Source organism: Brachyistius frenatus, unplaced genomic scaffold (assembly GCF_029030835.1).
Source record: "Brachyistius frenatus isolate BFR_SWC_R1_liver_20210118 unplaced genomic scaffold, ASM2903083v1 Contig_31, whole genome shotgun sequence".
NCBI lineage: Eukaryota > Metazoa > Chordata > Actinopteri > Embiotocidae > Brachyistius > Brachyistius frenatus.
In genome coordinates, this window is record NW_027210630.1 from 1130916 (window position 1) to 1152050 (window position 21135).

The window sequence follows — 21135 nt, forward strand, 5'->3', positions numbered from 1 at the left end:
CGGCTTTCTGTCTTCATCCGCAGGGCCATGGGAAACCTACAGCAGTCGCTGGTGTGTTTTGAGAAACGACTTGTGGTGGCTCATGAGCTCGGGGAGTGTGGAGGCAAGGCTCAGGCCTATGGTGAACTGGGTGCACTCCACAGCCAGCTGGGCAACTACGAGCAAGCCATCTCCTGTCTGGAGCGTCAACTGGGCATCGCCCGTGACACCCAGGACAGGCTGCTGGAGGGCGATGCCAGCTGTGGTTTAGGTGTTGTATATCAAGCTATGGGAGAGTATGAGACAGCCCTGAGATGCCACCAAAGTGACCTGGAGATTGCAGAGGAAGCGGGCAGCACCACACGCCAGGCCCGCGCCTATGGCAACTTGGGCCTTACCTACGAGTCACTAGGAAACTACGAACGGGCAGTCGTGTTCCAAGAACAGCACCTAAGTGTGGCGGCTCAGACTAACGACTTGGCTGCCAAGACACTGGCCTATGGCAGCTTGGGGAGAACACACCATGCACTACAAAACTACTCACAAGCTGTCATGTACCTGCAGGAAGGTGAGTGAGTCAGGGGGAAAAGCAGAGAGGATTGCCTTTGTTGCCTGAGCTGATAGGCTTAGAGTTTGTGAATTCATGAATATGAAATTCAGAGCCTATTTGTTGCTAAGCCTTTGCCACATTTTTATTAGGCTGTGTGCATGCGTGTGTGTTTGTGCTTTTGTGCTTATGTGTTCTAAGTGCAGAGGGGGATTTTGTGTGCGTATTATGCATCTGTGTTGTCTTCTGAGCTGTATAGGTATACCAGCATTTGTGTGTGTATGTCTGTGCAAGCCTATCAGAATGCATGCCAAGGCGTTTTTCCTGTTTACTGCTAGCTGTTTTTCACACCTCTATATCTACTTTCTCAGAGGGTTCTTTGCAGTGAGCTGCCAAAGAATCTTTTCACACAGTGGCTGTCAGACTCCTGCCTCTCACGCTTCATTGTCCCCTACAGATTATGGTGAAATAAAAACCTGCAGCTTGGCCTCTCAAAAATTCATTATCTCAGTGACAGTGCAGGAAGTGTTTGTCACTGAGGATGTGATAAGTGGATGCATTCATGGGTGTGAGCTGAACATCCACACTACCAGCCTCGCCCGTGCCCACTGACAGACTTCATGCTCAGGCACACCCACCGTGTTACAACCCAAACCCCGTTTGAATCCAAGAAAATTGGAGCTTGTGTAAGAGGGCATTTGTATATTTCACCCTGCAGGGAGTGAATGCAAGGGACAGGAATAAATCTCCTCTGTCTCCCCTTTGTCCGCTGAATTAGAGTTAGCTGGGTCTGCAGTGACCCATACACCCTCTGCAGGCCTGCTCGTTGAGCTTTAATGGAAACAAAGGCGACAGGCCATTCTGTCTCCACCCTGTCCTCCTGTTGTCCCCCGCACTGTCCTTGTATTGTTCCTCAGTCTGGCTCTGAAAAAGAACAGTACCTTCACTGTCCTTGACAGCCAATTATTTCTGGCCAACCTACCCAGACCAAAAAGTTGGCACGCTTTTTTTTCTCTAAGATTTTCTCCTTCTACTGCTTTTTAATTCTTCATGCTGCATTGCTTGTTTTTTGTTTTTGTTTCCCGAAAAAGATTAATTGGAAGGAGAGATAGAAAGGCAGCTCTAAACTAGTGCAGATACTGTAGTCAACATGTGACCTCCAAATCACTGCATGTGTATTTATATTTGTGTGTCTGATGGTTATTCTGTGTCCCCCAGTAATGCAGAATAATAAGGCTACAGTGGGAGACAGATAGAAACACCAATTAACTGCTGATTGGCAGACGTAGTGTCTGTCACTTCAAGAGGTCACACTACCGCCCAAGTTATTTTCTTGTAATGTTACATTACAGAACACACCACAGCGCTCCCTCCAATTTGAAACAAAAGAGTCATTTCACACTGAGATGCACTTTTCAACGATTAACACAATCAATAGTGTCATTAAATCAATGCAGTCATTGTAGCGACTAATGGAGTTATTACAGGTTCTCCATGCTTGGTTTATGGAATAACTAAAGGAACAAACTAACAGATTAACAATGTTCACCTACAAAGGCAGTTTTTGTACGAAATGTATCAGATGCTTGTTATGTTAGCCAGCATTAAATAGCTGACATTAATTTCAGCTGTATGGAAATCAATCTGAAATCTATATCCGATTTTTTTTTAAATTATTTTATTTGTATATATATATCTATATATATATCTCTCTATATATAGAGAGAGATATATAGATATATCTATATATCTCTCTATATATATATATATAGAATATACGCTATGTATTGGACCTTACATGTTTATAGAAAATTTTATAACATATTAGTAACATATTACTCTATTATGAACATTAACAATTGTATGTGAGAAGTGAGACCTATATGGGATATTTAACTCCCATATGTAAAACTCATCTGTATAAAACAGTATAGGCATAATCTTGTAGAAGAGGTTCACATACATGGTGTATTTTATAACATAAGATTTGATATTGTGATATAAAATCTTTATATGAACCTTTTGGTAAATCAGACTCAGGAATTCTAATAAAACATATTCATGTTGTTAGGCCTTTGAAGAGCTTGTCAGGAGGAATATGAAACCAAATGCAGGTGGATAATATGTATCCCTGTGCAATACATCTCGACCAGTTGTCATCATATGTGCTACTATTTTTATGCTATAAATCTTGAATATGCTGTTAAAGTGCTGCTAAGGGCTGGGCCGATGACAAAGGAAGCTGCTGCTTTGTGGTTTCTTGTATTTATTTCTGTGCTCTCAGGCTCAGAAAAGACAACATCTTTTCACCTCATCTTTCATTTGAAAAACTGAAAAAACAAATCAGCATAGCTTTCCATTATCTCATAAATGAGTTTGGGTGTTTCTTAAATAATACACATTCCATACTCATCATCATTATTATTTTAATTAAAAAGTCTGACGAAGATGTTCATTCACACAGAATAGGTAGTGGAGTGACTGGAGCATTTTTTTGTGAAAATGTCTCCAGGATTCCCTTGGAAATTGTTTAAAGTTACACTCAAGCAGGATTTATGTTCTGTCCGAACTTTTTGTCGGACTTTGCATAGCCTCAGAAATTCCTCCCCTACACAACTTTGCGATGTCTAAAAGGGGATTTCTGTGTCAGACATTCACATCCACTTCGTGGCACGATTGGCCAGCTCAGAGGTGAGAGAGGAGTGAGGCATTGTACTTCTCTTTCTAACACTCTTTTTTTCACCCTGTACCCAACTATTTGTGATATCACCCACTGTTCACTGTCCCACATGTGGTGATAATCAAAGGGCACTCTGTTGTCATGTTAGTGTGTGCGTATGTGCCAGGGCATTTGTTTGCAGCACAATGCACTTGCAGTTATACAGAGCATGAGATGTGAATATGGTGTCTGCACGTAAAGCTCGTGTCTGAAGGCAGAGGTGTGCGGGCCTCGGGGGCTGCAGAGGGTCTCTAACCCAGCTGTCAAGCAGCCTTTATAGTGTTCTCTAGTTGCTTTTCAGGGTGCAGCCAGCCACGGCCACATCCTCATGTCAGCCGCTGCTACGTGACTGTGCCTCCGGGGCGCACCAAAGGCACGCACGGTGACAGTGACAGACACCGAATGATACAGAGGGAATGTGAGAGTTAGGGAGGGAAGGAGTCACAGATTGAAAGAAAGAGGGTGGCAGCCGGGGGGGGGGGGGGGGGGAGAGAGACAGAGATCAGCATGAGTCATAATTCACATGTATTATTTTACTATCAACTGGAGAATAAAGAAAACATAGAGTTGGTTGACATTCAGGCTTGATCATAAAGAACTATCACAGAGCAGCTCAAAGAAAGAAAGGTTTTGTGTGTGTGTGTGTGTGTGTGTGTGTGTGTGTGTGTGTGTGTGTGTGTGTGTGTGTGTGTGTGTGTGTGTGTGTGTGTGTGTGTGTGTGTGTGTGTGTGTGTGTGTGTGTGTGTGTGTGTGTGTGTGTGTGTGTGTGTGTGTGTGTGTTCGTGCAGATGAAAGGCTCAGAGCTGGAGTTGAGATGAGTGAGGGGTGAGACTGTCAGAGAATGAAAAGGATAATTTAGATCCGTTTCCTCTCTCTTGCTCCAGCGCCTAATGAGCCCTAAGCAGTGCTGAGTCCCCCGCAAGCACTGCCACCACAGTAAAGATGAAACAGGTAGAGATCGAGGGGGGGGCAGAGACACAGGCACAGAGATGAGAAAATAAATACAGGAGGTGGAGGGAGAGAGGAGCACAGCAGATGCATGGTGGGGTGGGGGAGGGAGGGCAGGCAGGCAAGCAGGCAGGCAGACAGGGGAGGGTGTGTGGAAAGATAAGGAGAGGGGAGACTGTTGCAGGCTTCAAAGGCTGCCGACTAGCGTGGCCATGGAGGAGCCATGAAGTCTATGGTGGCGTGGTGTGCTGGTCTTGCAGAATAGGCTGTTTTTTTTCGGGTCACGGTCTCTGTTCTTGGCTTATCTGGTCCAGCCACAGACTGTTTTCCAGGAATGCAGAGAAAAGCAGACTCGGACGAGGGTGGCTTGGCCTATTTTCTCCTCTCTTTGACCAAAAGCATTTTCAGACCCCTCCATCACACGAGCGCATGGAAGGGAATAGACTTGCAAATACAGAGCCCGTGTTAACTGAGACTGTGCATAAGCAATAGCGTATTGCAAACTGCAGAATGCTTGCTGTGCATTTAGCACCTTGTAGGTGATGTGTGGCCCAGCAGCATTTTTTTTTTCCATTGTCCTCTGTGGAGTGGCATTTTCATCTCAGTAATTGGGCAGAACCAAGTACTCTGCAGGCAGACCAAGGACTCATGCAAGGATGTGACATACACCTCACGGCCGGAGGAATTGGTAGTGAAAAACAAACACGCCAGGTGATCTGGCACAGGTACACTTACTAAACAAACACACACACACAAACATGTGTTGATGCAGTCACACCTCCCCATGGCTTCCTACACAACCCTGAACGTCTCTCAAACTAAATATTACAAAGTAGACTTTGGATGCGTGTTTGCCTACTGTCTATTATTAACTAATCAATGTCTTTGCAAATATTTGTGGACATCGCGATGATATTGTGTGGCTTCTTTTATGCAAGCAGGAAGCGTGTGTTTGCGTTTGCTCAGCGAGTCAATCCTAAGCATTGATTACTATGCAGTCCGATTAGTGCTCTAACAGTCTCCCTCTATAGCGTGCATGTGTGTGTCTCTGTGTGTGTGTGTTTTAGGCCGAGTGCAAGCAGTATCTCACAACTGAAGCCAAATATCTAAACCTGTTCGCTGTCAGAACATCAGTACCATGCTATGCTTACATCTGTTACTCTGAAAGATACATAAGAGTCTGTCTGCTCTGAATAATTTTTACTCTCCTCTCCCTCTCATCTGCTCCCTTTTCCTCCCCTTTTGACAGGCTTGCGGCTTGCAGAGCAGCTGGCTCGGCGTGAGGACGAGGCGAAGATCCGCCATCGTCTAGGGCTTTCTCTGTGGGCCAGTGGGAATCTGGAGGAGGCCCAACATCAGGTGAAGTATCTCCTGTTTCTTCCTCTTCTTGCCTTGACTCACCTCGACTCAATCCCCCCCCCCCCCACCGGCCCCCGCCACCACCTTCCTTCTCCCCTTCTCCATCTGGACTCCTTCCAGCAAGTCCACCTCTTGTAGTTAAACCTGACCTCCAATAAGACCACATCTGTTGGCTTACAGGTTGGCAAAGATTACAAATGAGAGGTGGAAGTAGATGTCCAAACACATGGTGGGGGGGATACGTTTTCAGTAATGCCCTTATTGTGAAAGAAAAAGCCCAGAGGAGAGAGAACGACAGGAGAAAAAAAGAGGTGGTTATAGAGCTTAAACATGGCTGTTGGCAATATGCTAGGGAGTCTGTTGAGCGGGTAAATGCTGTCATCTCAGCAGACAGGCAACAGATGAGTGAAGATTTCTTTGTATCTATGTGCATGGTCTCAAGAGCCCCGAACCTCTGCATCACTCACACGTTCACTCCTCTTCAGCCCACTGCCCACCTGGCAAGCATGGAATATCCCCTTAACATCTCTCTTTGCTGTCTGTCCACACACTGCTGCTCAAGACTAGACTTTTTTTTTCTTTTTCTTCCTGTCGTGTGTATCCACGCACAAGTCTGTGAACAGTCAGCTAACAGCAGTGGCTGTCACGTGTGTCTGTAGGGATGTTTTTCAGCTGCTTTCACTTTCAAAATCTAGTCCAAAACATTTTTGTTATGATACACTCACACAACTTACATCTATGTGACCCAGATAGCTTTTGTTTTTTTGGTCCTGCATCATACTTTTCAAAAAGTAACTTTGCCTGTTTGCAATTATCTGTAACAAGAGCTGGGAAAAAAAAAAGACCAAACCAAGGTGGGGACTAGAGCAGAGGCTGAGAGCTCATGAGTCATATTGAGGAATTTGTCTTCAATTAAAGCTAAATATTATTCTAACAAGCCAGTGCAACATATTTTCCACTGCGTGTTTCCAGTTTAACGCTTGACCTTAAAACCTAATAGTCCATGTTAACAGTGTTGCAACTAGCAGTGACCCAGCCCTTTGACTACCTATATCACAACTATGTTTTTTTTTTCCTGTCAGCTTGTAGCCCCCAGGGTGAATTGGTGGTGGGAAAGGACACTGTTATCCTCAGAGTATACATCGAATGGTTATTTATGAGCTGGCCTGTCGGTACAAATGACCTTGGTAAATACCCTGACCCACTTCATACCGCAGTTGCAAAGGCTTGTATTGAAGTTAATAAAGCATCCATAGGTGCAGATTGAGAACTCGACTTCATGTTTCTCATTCTCGATATATTTAAACCCGATTGTGTTTTACCACCCTCGCTGTGATCCCTCTGTTCACCGTGACACGCAGACTGACGTGTCTTGATTCTAATCAGCTATTTGAGCACTGCATGCTCCCTCTGAGAGGCGCTCACATTCATATCTCGGCGAACGTGAATCAATAACTACGCGCTTACTTACATATCAGTGGTCTACTGTAGATTGAGCCTTTACCTCTGATATCATCTGCCACAGAAGGAGAGAGATTCCCTAGGGAGGTTAGTTTATAAAAAATCATTAGAGCTATGCGTGTATTAAACTCTGCTCAAGTTAACGATTCAGCGTGACATTGACATTCACTTAACATGTCAGATAAAAGCCATGTTAGCGTCAGTGACAGAGAAACAAGAGAATGCCATCTGAATGCATATCAGTTGAAGAACGTAGCAGATTTTTCCTGTACCACAGCCGAGCAAGTCATTGTGTACGCAGCACATTTTGGGACTGTTTCCCTTTCATCTATGCCAGGATGGGGTCAGGCCAGAGGAGAGGCGCTCTGAGAAATTAGTTTCACTCTTAAAGGGATGTCTGCAAGCCTAACTGATTAAACTAGCACTGCAGCAATCAGCCCACAGCCCTATCATCAAAATCAGGAGACTTGCAGCTCCATCTACTAGCACTAATGCAGCAGAACTCACAGATTCTCTGCTGATCTCAACTCTCCCGCTTCACTCCCTCTGACACACTTTCCTGCATGACCTTGGGATATTCCAGACAAGCTACAGTGTATGTATATATGTGTGCTCACAAGTAGTGCACACACTCCTTCTCTCTTTCTTTCTCCTATCGAAGCCACAGTGCGTCTGATAGAATCAATTTAATCCATACCAACAACCTTTTCTCCACTGCAGCTCTTTGTCTTTGTATGAACTACGGTCAAGCAATGTGAGTGTTTCACCCTCTCTGCTGGCCTTAGGACTCCTGGAGAGTGGCTCTATAGCAGTCCCAGTCATCCTACAGGGCTGCTATAGGTGCAGAAATAGGAAATCAATAAAGGCTCCCATGAATCAGCACTCCTGGCCAGCCCTGCTTGGCCACTGCCTGCTGCCCCACCTCTCCATTGTCTCTCTCCTTCCCTCAATCAAATGTCTGGCTCTGAATAGAAAGGTCCAATAACACAGACAGGACTATTGAATTCACAAAGCATTTATTGCCTCGGACACCGTCTGTCAAAGTTGCCCAGGAAATGGTTTAGCTTTTCATTGCCCTTTCCCTTGTCCAGCCAAATAACAGCTGAAGAGAGGTTTACTTGTGCTTGATGTCATTCACCAAACCTCATTACAGTACTTTCCTCTATAGAAAGAAGCAGAAGTGGAAGCGAGTCAGTCAGTGATGACCTGTGAGGTGGGATGCTACCATCTAGTGGCCAAAATTATTCTCTCTCTTCGAAAGCCTAATCATGTACTGTACAGGCAAAACAGATGGCTGACTTTTTTTTTTTTTTTTTTTAATGTCTTTCTAACAATTTCATGAAAACTTACATTTTTAGCGTAGGTTACTTAATTTGAATCAAACCTATAGCAAAGGCAATCCTGGTGCCACGCTGTATTTTTTTAGGTACATAACACCCTTGGCCCTCAGCAATAGGAACTGTGTGATGCTGTATTTTTACACTATCTGTGGCTTGTAAATGAACCAGAATATCTTAACATATCGTTGCTCTTTTTTATCCACAGCTGTACCGGGCATCTGCGCTGTTTGAGACCATCCGCCATGAAGCCCAGCATAGCACCGACTATAAACTTTCTCTATTTGACCTGCAAACCTCCTGCTACCAGGCTCTCCAGAGGGTCCTTGTGAGCCTCGGTATACTTACCTCTCATATACTTACTGCTTCATTCTGTTAGATTCCAATTTGTTTTTACCTCTTTACATACATGAAAGATTGGGTTTTAGAATTCACCCATTAATCAACTTTGACCTCTGAACATGACCACAGGCCACCATGATGAGGCCCTGGCAGTGGCAGAGCGAGGTCGCACGCGAGCCTTTGCTGATCTCTTGGTAGAGAGGCAGACGGGCCAGCAGGACTCAGACCCCTACACCCCAGTAACAGTGGAGCATATCTTGGACACCGTCAACAGCCAGAGGGCATTGGTGCTGTATTTCTCCATGGCTGCTAGTTACCTGTATAGCTGGCTGCTGGCTCCAGGAGCGGGTGAGATTTGAATTTCTGCTTGGTCTACCTGCTCCAACTATAAATTGTTTTATAGAGGTGTTGAAATCCTATCATGTCTGTCTGCCTTCCTGTTGTTGTTTTCCTCTTTAAAACATTCTCCTCTGTGACATTATTACTGACAGCTGCACTCGCACTGGCCAGTCCTTCCTGAAGCTATTTGTTTTTCTCACAGCCCTTTCATGTTCAACTCATTAAAGTAAATGTAATTCTTATTCTGAACTTAATTTGCACTTTCTCCTGCACAGTTTTGGGTTGTTTCTTTGCAGTGTTGCACACAGCATAAACACTAGTAATAGAAAAGAACTTGACAAAATGAACTTCAAACATAAAATTAACTCCTATTCCTTGATTAATGCAAAATACTAAAGCAATCAGTAACTCAAATCTATTCTGACTGTATAAAAGTGACTTTCTTGTACATAGTTTAAAGCAAAACAGCTAAACAGGTGAAAACACACACACACACACACACACACACACACACACACACACACACACACACACACACACACACACACACACACACACACACACACACACTTTCTTGTTCAAATCAAAGCAGGTAAATGGCCTCGAGGCTAGAGGCTTGTTTTCAGCTGCAGGGATAAGAATGGCAGCTTTAACACCAAGCGGCAGTGCCACCTGCCACTCCAACACAAGGATTTGCCCCCTGCCTCGCTTTTCACCCCAGAAGCCATCTGCAAATGAAGCATGCTAATTGATTGTGACACAGCTAGTGACACAGCCAAACACCACCGGGAACATCTTGATACTTGTCGGCAGGAAAACACTTTGCTGTTGCACCAAGTCAGAACATAATTTCTCTGTCTTTTTTCTCCCTGTCCCCTTTGTTTTTATGTCTTTACTTTTATTCTCATTTTCTTTTGGCAGTGCTTACTTCTGGCTCTTCTTTGTACACTTCTCCATTTTTGTTTCTTTTGTTGTCTCACTGAGTCACACAAACACACGCTCAGGGATTGAGGTGCAGCCTATTTATATGACTTGTGAAATTCCATTTTCGCAGAGATTAGGCAAACCTTCGGGTGAACTACGATGCATGTCACATTACTCCTGTGGCTGCCGTGCTGCTTAGTTGTACTTTGGCTCTCTTCTACTCTCTGCTGTAAAGAGAGGAAATGAGAGCCATGACCCCATGTCCCATGCCACAAGGCCTGAACATTTTGATCAAATCCAGCTCCCACGCAACCAGATGAACGTGACCCCCGAGCACTTGTCATAAGGAGGGGAGGAACACTACAGGGACCAGTATAGATCTTCAAAGCATTGAATGTTGCCCCAGGCTAAGAGGGAGCCACTTGCTCACTAATAGCCTGTCTGTCACTTCCTGGCATTCCCTGGCATCCAGCTGGCACACAAACAGGGCCAGCTCTAAAGAGTCTGCAGTCAATAAAAAGGGCTACTGAAGCCACAATCACTTCACCAGTGCAAATTTTGTATTATTTTATTAGACCAGAATGTACATGTGTAAACATATACACCCTAATCACATGTGCTGTCCATTCAAATGAATTTAATTTTAATTTTACATGCAAGGACATGCATATACAGCACTGACACACATATGCACGCACAAGCAAACTGTACTCCATCTCCGAGAGAGTTGTTCCCCACCTCATTCTGATACTCCTGCTTGAAACTCAGCTGAGCTCTCATGGCAGGCAGCAGATGGCACAGGCAGCCTACTCTTGTGTTTTATTGAACATTATTTGTTTTATTCATTTTGTTCCACAGATGCACAGTTACATGTGGCCTCGCTCACAGCTTTCAGTTGAAATGATCCAATATTCCTCCTGTTGTGAAGGAGTAATAGAAACGTATTAGAGGAATAGGGTTGGATTTTTTTCTTTTATGGTTATTTAACTTTCACTTCATAAATCCCTGAAAGCAGCCAGTCATGTTCGCCCTCCTCCCTTCTCTCTCCGCAGGCATCCTGAAGTTTCATGAGGTGTACCTGGGTGAGGGCGCATCAGAAGGAGGGTCAGACTTCCAGGAAGGAGGCGTGAGCGGAGTGGTAAGCGGCTCCTCGCTGGAGCAGCACATTGCCAGTGCTCGTGAGGCTCTGGGAGTAGAGTCTTATTACAGCAGGTGAGACAATTACAGCTGTCACAATGAAAAGCAAAGTCTTCAAAATCATGACATACTTATTCAACAATTAAACAATACCACTTGCTTTTCTCTATTAAATAAATCGCTTTGGATTATGTTATAGCACACATAAGATGTCCAAGCAGTAATGTCGCCTCCTCGGCTCCTCATGGAATGTAAATCATGGAATTCAACATTATGGAAGTGACACAAGTAGAAACATGGTATAGTGGTGACTTCTTTGGTGTTAATTCCCTATAAACCCCCATTTATTTCCCTATTTCTCGATGCTTGTGTTATTAACATCAGATTTTTTCTTAAAGTGTTTTAGTAGCAATCTGCAGTATACTGTTTTAGAAATTCACTTTTGCTACTGTCACTGAATTATATAAGCCAGTAACCATTAAGTCTGTAATCAACCTCTATATATTGTTCTCTTTGAGTAAGCAGGGATAATTGTCAAGAAAAATAATTACCCACATTATTGACAGAAAATGTTATTGAAATACAGATTGCTTTGACTAACGTGCTGTTTTGAAAGCCTTTGTTAGCCAGTCATCTGAAGAAAATGAAAAAAAAACAGCATCACTTCTGATTAAAAAAAAAAAAAAAGTAGCCCAAGCAAAAACAAGTGTAAAAAAAACAACTTGGCACTTTTAAGTTAGCTGAAGAAAGGTTAGTTTGTCTTTCAGAGTCTGTGTGTAAAACAGTGTTATTCTGCCCCATTGCACTCTGTGATGACAGGCTTCCACTACCTGCCCAGATTACTCCACTCTCTCCCCAGTGGGAATAAATGAGACGGAATAATGGCTCTTTGGATAGCTAGAGATGTTGAATCCATCTAACAAACAGCGATCCTGACAAGAAAAGGAAGAGAGAAAGGGGTTTACTGCGAGTATTAAGGGGAAAAAGGTTGAGCTGAGGCGCTAAAATCAATGGGGAAAAAGTCAAAGGAGCAGAGGCTAGTGAATGAAGACCTAACAGGCAAGAGGGGATGTAGCCAGAGGAATTCTGCTGTAGGAAATGGAAAATACAGTGAGATGTATTGAAAGTTAAAATCACCCATTATCATTCGGGGATTCTGCGCTGCGTCTTACAGTAGCTTTGTTTCTCTAGTTGGTGTTTGATCCATAGTGCCCAGCTGGTCCGCCCAGTGCCAGTCTCCGCCACCCTCGAAGCCTGGCCCTCCTGCCCCATTACCAGCTCATTTACTACTCCAATGGGAAGTTGCATACACGCCACTGCGCCTGGATGGGCACAATATGGCACCACTTACCAGCCCATTCACTCTCCAGAATGCAGAGAAAGGGAGACAGTACTCTGAAATGAGTGGAGGGAGGAAATGAATGGGATGGAGAAAAATGGGGAGAGCATATGTCTGTATGAAAGAAGGATAATAAAGAGAGCAGAATATGCTGCTTTTGTGACAGTAGAAATATACAGTATGCATTAACATATGAAGTTTATTCTTCTTGTAAAAATGCTTTGTATTCTGCACCCAACATTTCTCCAATCTCCTGTCAGAAAATACGTCCCAGGAGAATGTACAACAAATTAGCCACTTACTATAAGGATTTCAAAAGCATTGTGGTGATGGTAGTGGGAGCAGAAGATGAAGAGAGATCCCATGGTGGTCCTGAGAGGTCCCAAGTTCACACTCAGCTACTGAGAGAGCATGAAGCTGTCACACTGTAAGAGTTAGGTGATATGGGTCCATCAAAGGAGTGGCTGAGCGGTGGGAGAGAGTGGTGGAGAGTTAGCGATTGTGGGGTGGGGGTGGTTGATTCCCCTCTGACTGGATCAGCATTACCAGCATTATAATGAAAGGATTTAACTCTGCTTACCATCAGGGTGTTGGCTCAAGTCTGAGAAATTAGGCCAAGAGCGTGTGGGTTGACTTTGTGTATATTTTGGGAAGATCAGGAATGTGTGTGTGTAGTTGATTTATCCACAGAGAAACTATGCAAGTCTGTGTATTGTCTACTGTGCTCAAGTAGCCTTTTTCTTGCCAACATTTCTATGGGTGTGAACCTCTCTCTCTCACTCCGTCTCTTTTCTGTCGTTCAGAGGGTGTTCGAGCAGCGAGACAGAGAGCGAGGCAGGAGATTTGTTGGACCAACAATTTGAGGAGCTCAACAACAAGCTTAACTCGGTCACTGATCCAACAGGCTTCCTGCGCATGGTGTCCAGAAACAATCTGTTCAACAGGTAGGGGATGGTTGCACATCACCTGGATGTTCCTACACTCTTAATAAGAAACAGTCTTAATCACCGAGTGCGACTTAGGCCCACTTTTCCACAAAAAAAAAAGAAGATTAGAAATATCTGCTGGGGTAAGGAGATTCGTGGATATTGTGGCTCATCTGTGAAAGGGCTCTTTTCTCCATTGTTTAGCCAGCGCAGAGGCAGCATGTGAATCCTCCTTATTAAATAGACTGAGTAGACCCAAGCTGCTAAAGCCCTTATCAACTGTCTACTCTGATGGAGCATTGTGTGTGTGGATGTGTTCATGGGTGTGTGCACATGCTTGTGTGTATGTGTGTTGACTTGGCAGACACAGACACTGAGACCAGTGTGGTTTTAAGATGTTTGCCCTGTCTGTGTTTGTTGTGCAGATTTATGAGATTTCTGTGAGTCTGCCAGTGGCTTGTTCAGAGTATTATTTATTGTCACTATGCAAAGTATTCATTTACATTGTGCTGATTGGTAATGTATACCAATAGAGTGTGTGCACGCGTGTGCATACATGTGTGTCTGGGTCATATTTCCCTGTCTTCGTCCACAGTTGAGCTGCTCTTTGATGAGAGGGTAATTCCAGCTTTAATTGAGTCTCGGTGCTCATTAAGCCCCTTTAATGGGCTGCCGGTAATAATCCGCTCATTCTTTTGGACCTCAAAAAACTCTGAATTATAAAGCTCCTCATGCTTAGGAGCCTGCCATCTATCACAATACTTAAGCAAGAGAAAATGATGAAATCCTCATTGTCATTTCAAGTCATACATCTTAATGTTTGGTGGTGCATAATGTAGATGAATGTACTTTTCAAGGACTATGTTTCACTTCCCTTTCCCCTGTCATTTACCCTTATATGTTAAGATATAGGCTATCAGTATTAGTATTCATTAGATTGATTTGGTATGAAGACTGCAGTATTTCCACGATTACTTATAATTACGAGAATATATTTAAAAAAAAATAACAAACCCAAATTGAATAGTATTGAAATAAAAATAGGCACATGAACAACATACTCAGCATTAAAAGATCAATCAATTGTTTTAACACTGAGATGTAATCTTCACTGGGGAGCTTGGAAGGATTTCTATGGGAAGGTCACAATGAATGTCTCCTTGTCTCTAATCTCTCCAGTGTGTAAGTGAATACGTTTTTATGCACAGTCGTTGCATAATTAGACCTCTTGATGATCTTGACCGAGTTGTCAGTAAAGAAACAATAAACACTGATAAAAGAGGACGCTTCCTTTAAACGGGTTGAGAGGCCACAACGTTAAGGAAAAGCTTTTTATGCCCCAGGTAGAAATATGGTCAGTATGAAAAGCTGACGTGAATAATAGAGCTCAACTTGTTTACTTTTATTTACCACCTTGATCACACTTACAGGCACGTCTTTCAACTGCAGATCAAACTAGGCAGCCACTAAATGCAATCATCACCTTCAGCCTCACTGCTCTCAGTCTTTTCTTTTCACCATTTCCCTCTAGACTTGACACTCACCTTCTCTTGGCTTATCCCCTGCCTTCTCTCTCATTCTTCCTGTCAGGCTAACAAACGATTGTTTTGCTTTCCCATGGAGCCTCATGCCAAGGCCTGAGAGAGAGACAGAGTGTTGGGAGGCTGGAGGGAAGCCAGTGGCCTGGGGCTACCAGAAGGGCAGGATAGATGTCTGTTGGCTGGGGTCCGGAGAAAACTCTGGCTGGTGGAACAGATGGAGAGTAGTGACAAGTGTGGCCCTACAGGGTCAAGCAAAAGGCTTCTAACCCCATGGCCACTATTAGCACAGTTCTCAGTATGCTGGGTGTCTCTGCCTGAGCAGAGAGCTGTAAGACCCGTCACACATGCCTCCAAATAATGTTTGGTTTGTTTCAGAAACTCAATACTATTTTCATTTTCAGTGCATTGAAGACACAAACCTATCCCCTCTGGGTTCTGATTATATGGAGAAAAGTCCCTATAAAGATGGGATGAACACTGCTGTCCTCCTCATCTTGTGACTCTGCCAAGATGATTGCATTCAAGGCTACTTTGTGTTTCTGTGAGCTCCAGACAAAAGGACACTACTGCCATCTAGTGGAGCTTTATAAATTGACATAATCGTCTCAGTGAAATAACACAGTATGTGTGTTCACACAGGGCTTACAGTACATTACCATAGAGATGCAGTGTGGCCAGCCTTCATCTGCCTCTATCTTGGCTCAACTTAGATTTGAGAGCATTTCAGAAAACGAAAGATGAGCCTCTGTGATTAAGAGTGTTTGATCGCTCTCCTCTGCTGCAGCTTTATACTGCCACCATACTGTACATATCTGATCTAACACTGCGTAGCAAGTTACACATGGACCATGTCAGCCACATTCCCAGCACATCTGCAAAGCACATTAAAGGACAGTTTGATGCACATGATCCCTGTTGAGAAGCAGGATTTATACATATCAAGGGCAAACTGAAGAACAGAGTCAGCCAGAACTGAGGAGCCTAAAGAACATGTTAGATGTGTTGATTCCAGTGTTGACTAGGTGACATGATAACTTACATTGCTTTAATTTGAACATTTTATAGTTGGTTTCGTGTCCGGACAAAAAATAAGTTTTCTTAATCAAAACCAATTATTATGTGGAATTTTCAATTGGGAACTTTTTGTTAAACCCTAAGGTTGACAAATAGTTTTCTCAGTTTTAAGGACTATTCAGCGTTGCCATGGAAAATAGTACAATATGTTGAATATCTGTATATCTGGAGAATGGAAGGCCCTTTCGTGACTGTAATCAAACAGAAAAAAGTTACAGTTTGTGCATATATTTTTGAAGTATACTGTAAATACATAATTTAACAAACTGGCTAAAACTGTTTGAGTGTGCAGCTTAGATGTGATGTACAAAACTAAAACTGCAGTACTTTGTGTTGTGTTTGTGCAGGAGTTGCCAGAGTATGACCAGCCTGTTCAGTAACACCATGTCTCCTGCCAAAGATGGTAACTCTTCCCTGCCTCGTCGCTCCAGCAACCTTGGAAAACCTCCACTCCGGGCACTTTATGATTTACTCATCGCACCCATGGAGGGGGTGAGTACTACCTCTGTGGGTCATTGCCTGCCTGTTGTTGTAGTTGTGTGAAAGAAAGAAGATAAGATAAGATAAGATAAGATAAGATAAGATAAGATAAGATAAGATAAGATAAGATAAGATAAGATAAGATGCATTTGGCAGGACTAAAGATCATAAGCACCACATATTTAATGTTATATCTATTTGTGGATTATCGTACTAATCCTTTTGTCTGACAGGGCTTGATGCACTCTAGTGGGCCTGTTGGCAGACACAGGCAACTGGTGATGGTGCTGGAGGGAGAACTGTACCTCATCCCGTTTGCCCTGCTAAAAGGAAGCTCTTCTAATGAATACCTGTATGAGCGCTTCAGTCTCATCGCCGTGCCCTCCATCCATGGCCTTGGATCCAATGCAAAGGTTTAGCTTCTCATTCACCTGACTGAACATTATGCCATACTTCTGTTTGAAATTCCTTTGAAATTAGAGAAATTAAAGACTTTTATGGTCACAATTGCACTTTTTCAAGATCTTATAAATCTTTAATAGGAAAATGAACCTCTGTCCTACAATGTAAATGTTGTTGCTGTGCTCTTAGGCTCACTCCCGGCGTCCTGGACCAGCTCCATGTGGTGGTGTCTCAATGGCAGCAGTGGTGGGGAACCCTAGACTCCCCTCACCTGTGATGGACCGCTGGCTGTGGGGACCTATGCCCTCTGCAGAGGAGGAGGCTCTAATGGTTGCTGAGCTGCTGGGATGCCAACCCCTGGCCGGCTCTTCTGCCACCAAGGAGAGGGTAATGAGTGCCCTCACACAAGCTGAGTGTGCCCACTTTGCCACCCACATTTCCTGGAAATTGGCAGCACTGGTGCTAACCCCAAACCCAGAGAGTGTACCAGGGGGCGCGAGTGCCAGTGTGGGAACAGTGGGGAGAGGTGCGGGTGGGAGAAGAGGCAGCAGTGGTCGAGGCAGGAAGGGCTCCATCGGAAGCGGATACACCATCCCAGAGTCTCTCCACATGCAGGATGACAGCAGTGATGTGGAGAGCATCTGTGACAGTCCGCCCCTTCAGGAGTTCCTGCTTACAGCAGCAGATATATTGGACCTGAGGTTGCCTGTAAAGCTGGTGGTGCTGGGGTAGGTGGACAAGATTTTTGTCTTTCTGACCTGTCCTGTTATAAAAGACATAAACCAGGATCATATTTTTCATGCAATAAATGTGGATTCAGGAATTGATCTACATATATCAAAGGCATTATTGTATATAGACAGGATAGCATGACTATAGATATTCTGATCAAAAATTATGCTTTAAATGTTATCGTTTAAGTATTTCACAGCTTTTAAACTCCGTTGTGATTGTGCTGTATGTGTCATTGTGGCTGCAGCTCGTACCAGGAGTCCAGCAGCAAGGTCACAGCAGATGGTGTCGTGGGATTGACCAGAGCCTTCCTGGCCGCTGGGGCTCAGTGTGTCCTCGTGTCCTTGTGGCCTGTCCCTGTTGCTGCCTCCAAGGTTTTCGTCCATGCCTTCTACACTGCCCTGCTTAACGGGACCAAGGCTAGTGCAGCTCTGGCAGATGCCATGAAGACCGTCCAGAGCAGCAAGCAGTACACGCACCCGTCCAACTGGGCAGGTTAGCGATGTCACTCATTCAAGTGTTAATTATATATGCACCCCAATAAAAACTTTGTAATGGAACTCTTTTTAATTATCTTTTTTTTTTTCTTTCCAGGATACATGCTGATTGGTAATGATGTGAAGCTTAACAGCCCATCTTCTCTGATTGGCCAAGCTTTGGCTGAGATCCTACAGTATCCTGACCGAGCTCGTGATGCTCTGAGAGTTTTACTCCACCTGGTGAGACATAACAACACGCACAAGGAGTTACTATACGAAATGTCACAACCAAAGACTCTCACAACAAATACTGATGCTGTACTGCCGTGCTCCTTCCAGGTGGAGAAGTCTCTTCAGAGGATACAGAATGGCCAGCGTAACTCTATGTACACATCCCAGCAGAGTGTGGAGAACAAGGTGGGGGGTGTCCCCGGCTGGCAGGCCCTGCTAACAGCTGTGGGCTTCCGCCTTGATTCTGCCGGCACCGGCATCCCTGCTGCTGTCTTCTTTCCCACTGCTGACCCAGGAGACAGGCTCCAACAGTGCAGCACTACTTTACAATCACTACTGGGTATGTAGTTTAAATGAGCTACCCATCACAGTTTTTACAAAAACAGATTCAGAATTTGTCCAAGGTTTTTTTTTTTTGTTAAAACTGTTTTCCACATACAGTAATGTCAAAACGTTTAAGGCACTTACAGGAAAGTGAGGATGCTTTCTAAAACAACACCAATGACTTTCATCAACTAACTTCATACAGTACATTGACCACCCTCGGCTTTTAAAACAGCACCAATTTTCGTAGGGTTTTTTAAGGTACTTGCCATGTAGGTTTTCACATGCACCCTGAAACAGTTCTGTGGATTTAGGCTGTCTCAGTTGCTTGTATCTCTTCATGTAATCCCAGACTGACACTATGATGTTGAGATCTGGGATCGGGGGGAGGGCGGCCATATCATCTGTTAGAGGGTACTTTGTTCTTTTTGTCACTGAAGATTTATGACTCCGGCTGTAGGTGTGGGGTCATTGTCATGCTGCTGAATAAATTTGACACCAATCAGGCACCTTCTTAAGGTTGTTGTGAGATGATAAAAGTCCAACATCTAAAGTGCCTAAAACTTCTGCCCGTTGCGTTTGTACCATTTCATATCTCTCCCTATGTCGCCTGTATAGTGCTACTTAGTTTGGGATATAAAACCATGCCTTGTGTATGAATAATGATGAGCTTCCTTTGATCCCATCCCTCAGGTCTGCCACCGCCAGCTCTCCAGGCTTTGTGCAAACTGATCACAGCTTCAGAGGCAGGAGAGCAGCTCATCAACCGGGTAGGCCCCTGCAGCTCTGAACAAATGCTGCTGGATTTTTAAATCTAACGCACCACATAAAATCTGGCTCAAACAACAAATACCATTGCTATTACTTAGTGTTAAGAACTATTGAGGCAATCCCTCTCAATTTCTCTGAAAGTTTTGCACGCCTCTGTAGCTCAAAGGTCTCACTGGAAGAGAATATCAGGGATATAATATTGTGTAACTTAGTTAAATCAGGACTGGATACACGCTAATACACTGGTAACTCAAGCTGCAGCTTAATCTGCATTGAAATACTGCACTGAAGCCTAACCAGCACTGCTTCAAGTACAAAGTCCTAACTACAATCTGAGTCCTGTTCTCTTGCACCCAAGCTTGTGAGATCAGAGAATTAACCTTACGCTGCAGAGCTGTATGCCTGTTTATGTGTAACATGTGGCTATCACATGCTTCACGTGGAATACTTCCAGTTAGTTTGTGATTGGCAGTTTTTATCCCTCATGCTGCAAATATACGTCTCAATGCACAGAACATGAAACATGCTCAACCATAACTATGTATGCTGACTGCATCAAACTCTATAATATATTGAACACTAATGTTACTTGTTGCTGTTATCCTTCATATTGACCTTCCTTGGACCCTTTGTGAATGGCCTGTGTGCATGCAACTAAAAGCCTATTTTCTCTCCCCTGCCCCTAACGTGTGGTCTGAAGGCTGTTAAAAATATGGTGGCAATGGTAAGTGTGCATTCACCTGCCTGCACTCCATCCATTCCTACCCTCTTCCTCCACTCTCTACTCTCTGTCCTGCTAAACTTTCTAATATACCACCTGCTAGTTTGGAGGCTGCATGACAATTTAATAATAAGTTTTGTTGTTTTGATACCATGTAGTGTTTGCATGCATGTGTAGCTGAGCAAACATTGACTGTGTTGTCAGGGATTTGGAGAATTTAAGGATTTACAACACTTGTTCATAACAGGTTGGGGCAATGTTTTAGGGATAAAACTATGACGTAAAAACAAGCCTCTCACAGTCGTGTACAGTGTAGTGAGGGCAAGAGACATTTTTGCTTTCTGCACAGTTATATCAACTTGACAAAGGTGCCTCTGTTTCAAGCCAAGTAATCCCCAAACAAAACAGATGAATGTGTGCTCAGGCCAAATATAAACCCCTGGAAAGCTCAAACCCTCTCAGTTCTGCGTCCCTGCAGAGGTTTTATTCCCCTGATTACTTGTGCATAGGACTCAAACATGTTCAGAAACAGATTGATACGTACAATAACAAATATTTTATAGTAGTCCCTCCCTAAGATGTGGTTGCCACTTGTTAGAAAAAATACTCAGAGGCTAGGTCCAAAATCAAACATATCGGACATTTATTCTTGCAAGAAGGAGCAAATACATGTACACTCAAAGAAGGATGCCCAGCATTGCTCAACGTCACTCCTCCGTAGGGCAGCTTTTATACAGTGTGACAAACAATTGACAGTCACCCCCATTTCCTTTGTATCTGCTTTCGTATGGTAATACAGAGTTGGTTGTAGGTCACAAGATAAGGACAGAGGGGAGTCGTAAATTAGATGCGGAAAGTAAAACAAAAGAAATTTTCCAGAGCCACTTGCAAATAAGATGAATACAAAATAAACCTTCTGGAGCCACATGCAAATAAGATGAGGCAATCTTATTTTCTTTCCATCACCACTATATCAGGCAAATTAAATAGAAAATAATAGGAAATAATCACCTCATATCAAGA

General features: G+C 43.7%; 1 protein-coding gene across 2 annotated transcripts in view; it reads left to right on the forward strand.

Annotated features, from left to right (window-relative positions):
• LOC138621591 (tetratricopeptide repeat protein 28-like) overlaps window positions 1-21135 on the forward strand; it is a 168724-nt gene that overhangs the window by 144565 nt on the left and 3024 nt on the right. For both annotated transcript variants that reach the window (XM_069699755.1, XM_069699756.1), the window contains 14 exons: window positions 24-547; window positions 5443-5552; window positions 8559-8688; window positions 8822-9040; window positions 11008-11167; window positions 13235-13375; window positions 16320-16464; window positions 16686-16865; window positions 17044-17582; window positions 17834-18081; window positions 18181-18305; window positions 18405-18636; window positions 19314-19390; window positions 20092-20115. In XM_069699755.1, the coding sequence (XP_069555856.1) occupies window positions 24-547; window positions 5443-5552; window positions 8559-8688; window positions 8822-9040; window positions 11008-11167; window positions 13235-13375; window positions 16320-16464; window positions 16686-16865; window positions 17044-17582; window positions 17834-18081; window positions 18181-18305; window positions 18405-18636; window positions 19314-19390; window positions 20092-20115 (2854 nt within the window). The remainder of the gene's footprint in view (window positions 1-23; window positions 548-5442; window positions 5553-8558; window positions 8689-8821; window positions 9041-11007; window positions 11168-13234; window positions 13376-16319; window positions 16465-16685; window positions 16866-17043; window positions 17583-17833; window positions 18082-18180; window positions 18306-18404; window positions 18637-19313; window positions 19391-20091; window positions 20116-21135) is intronic.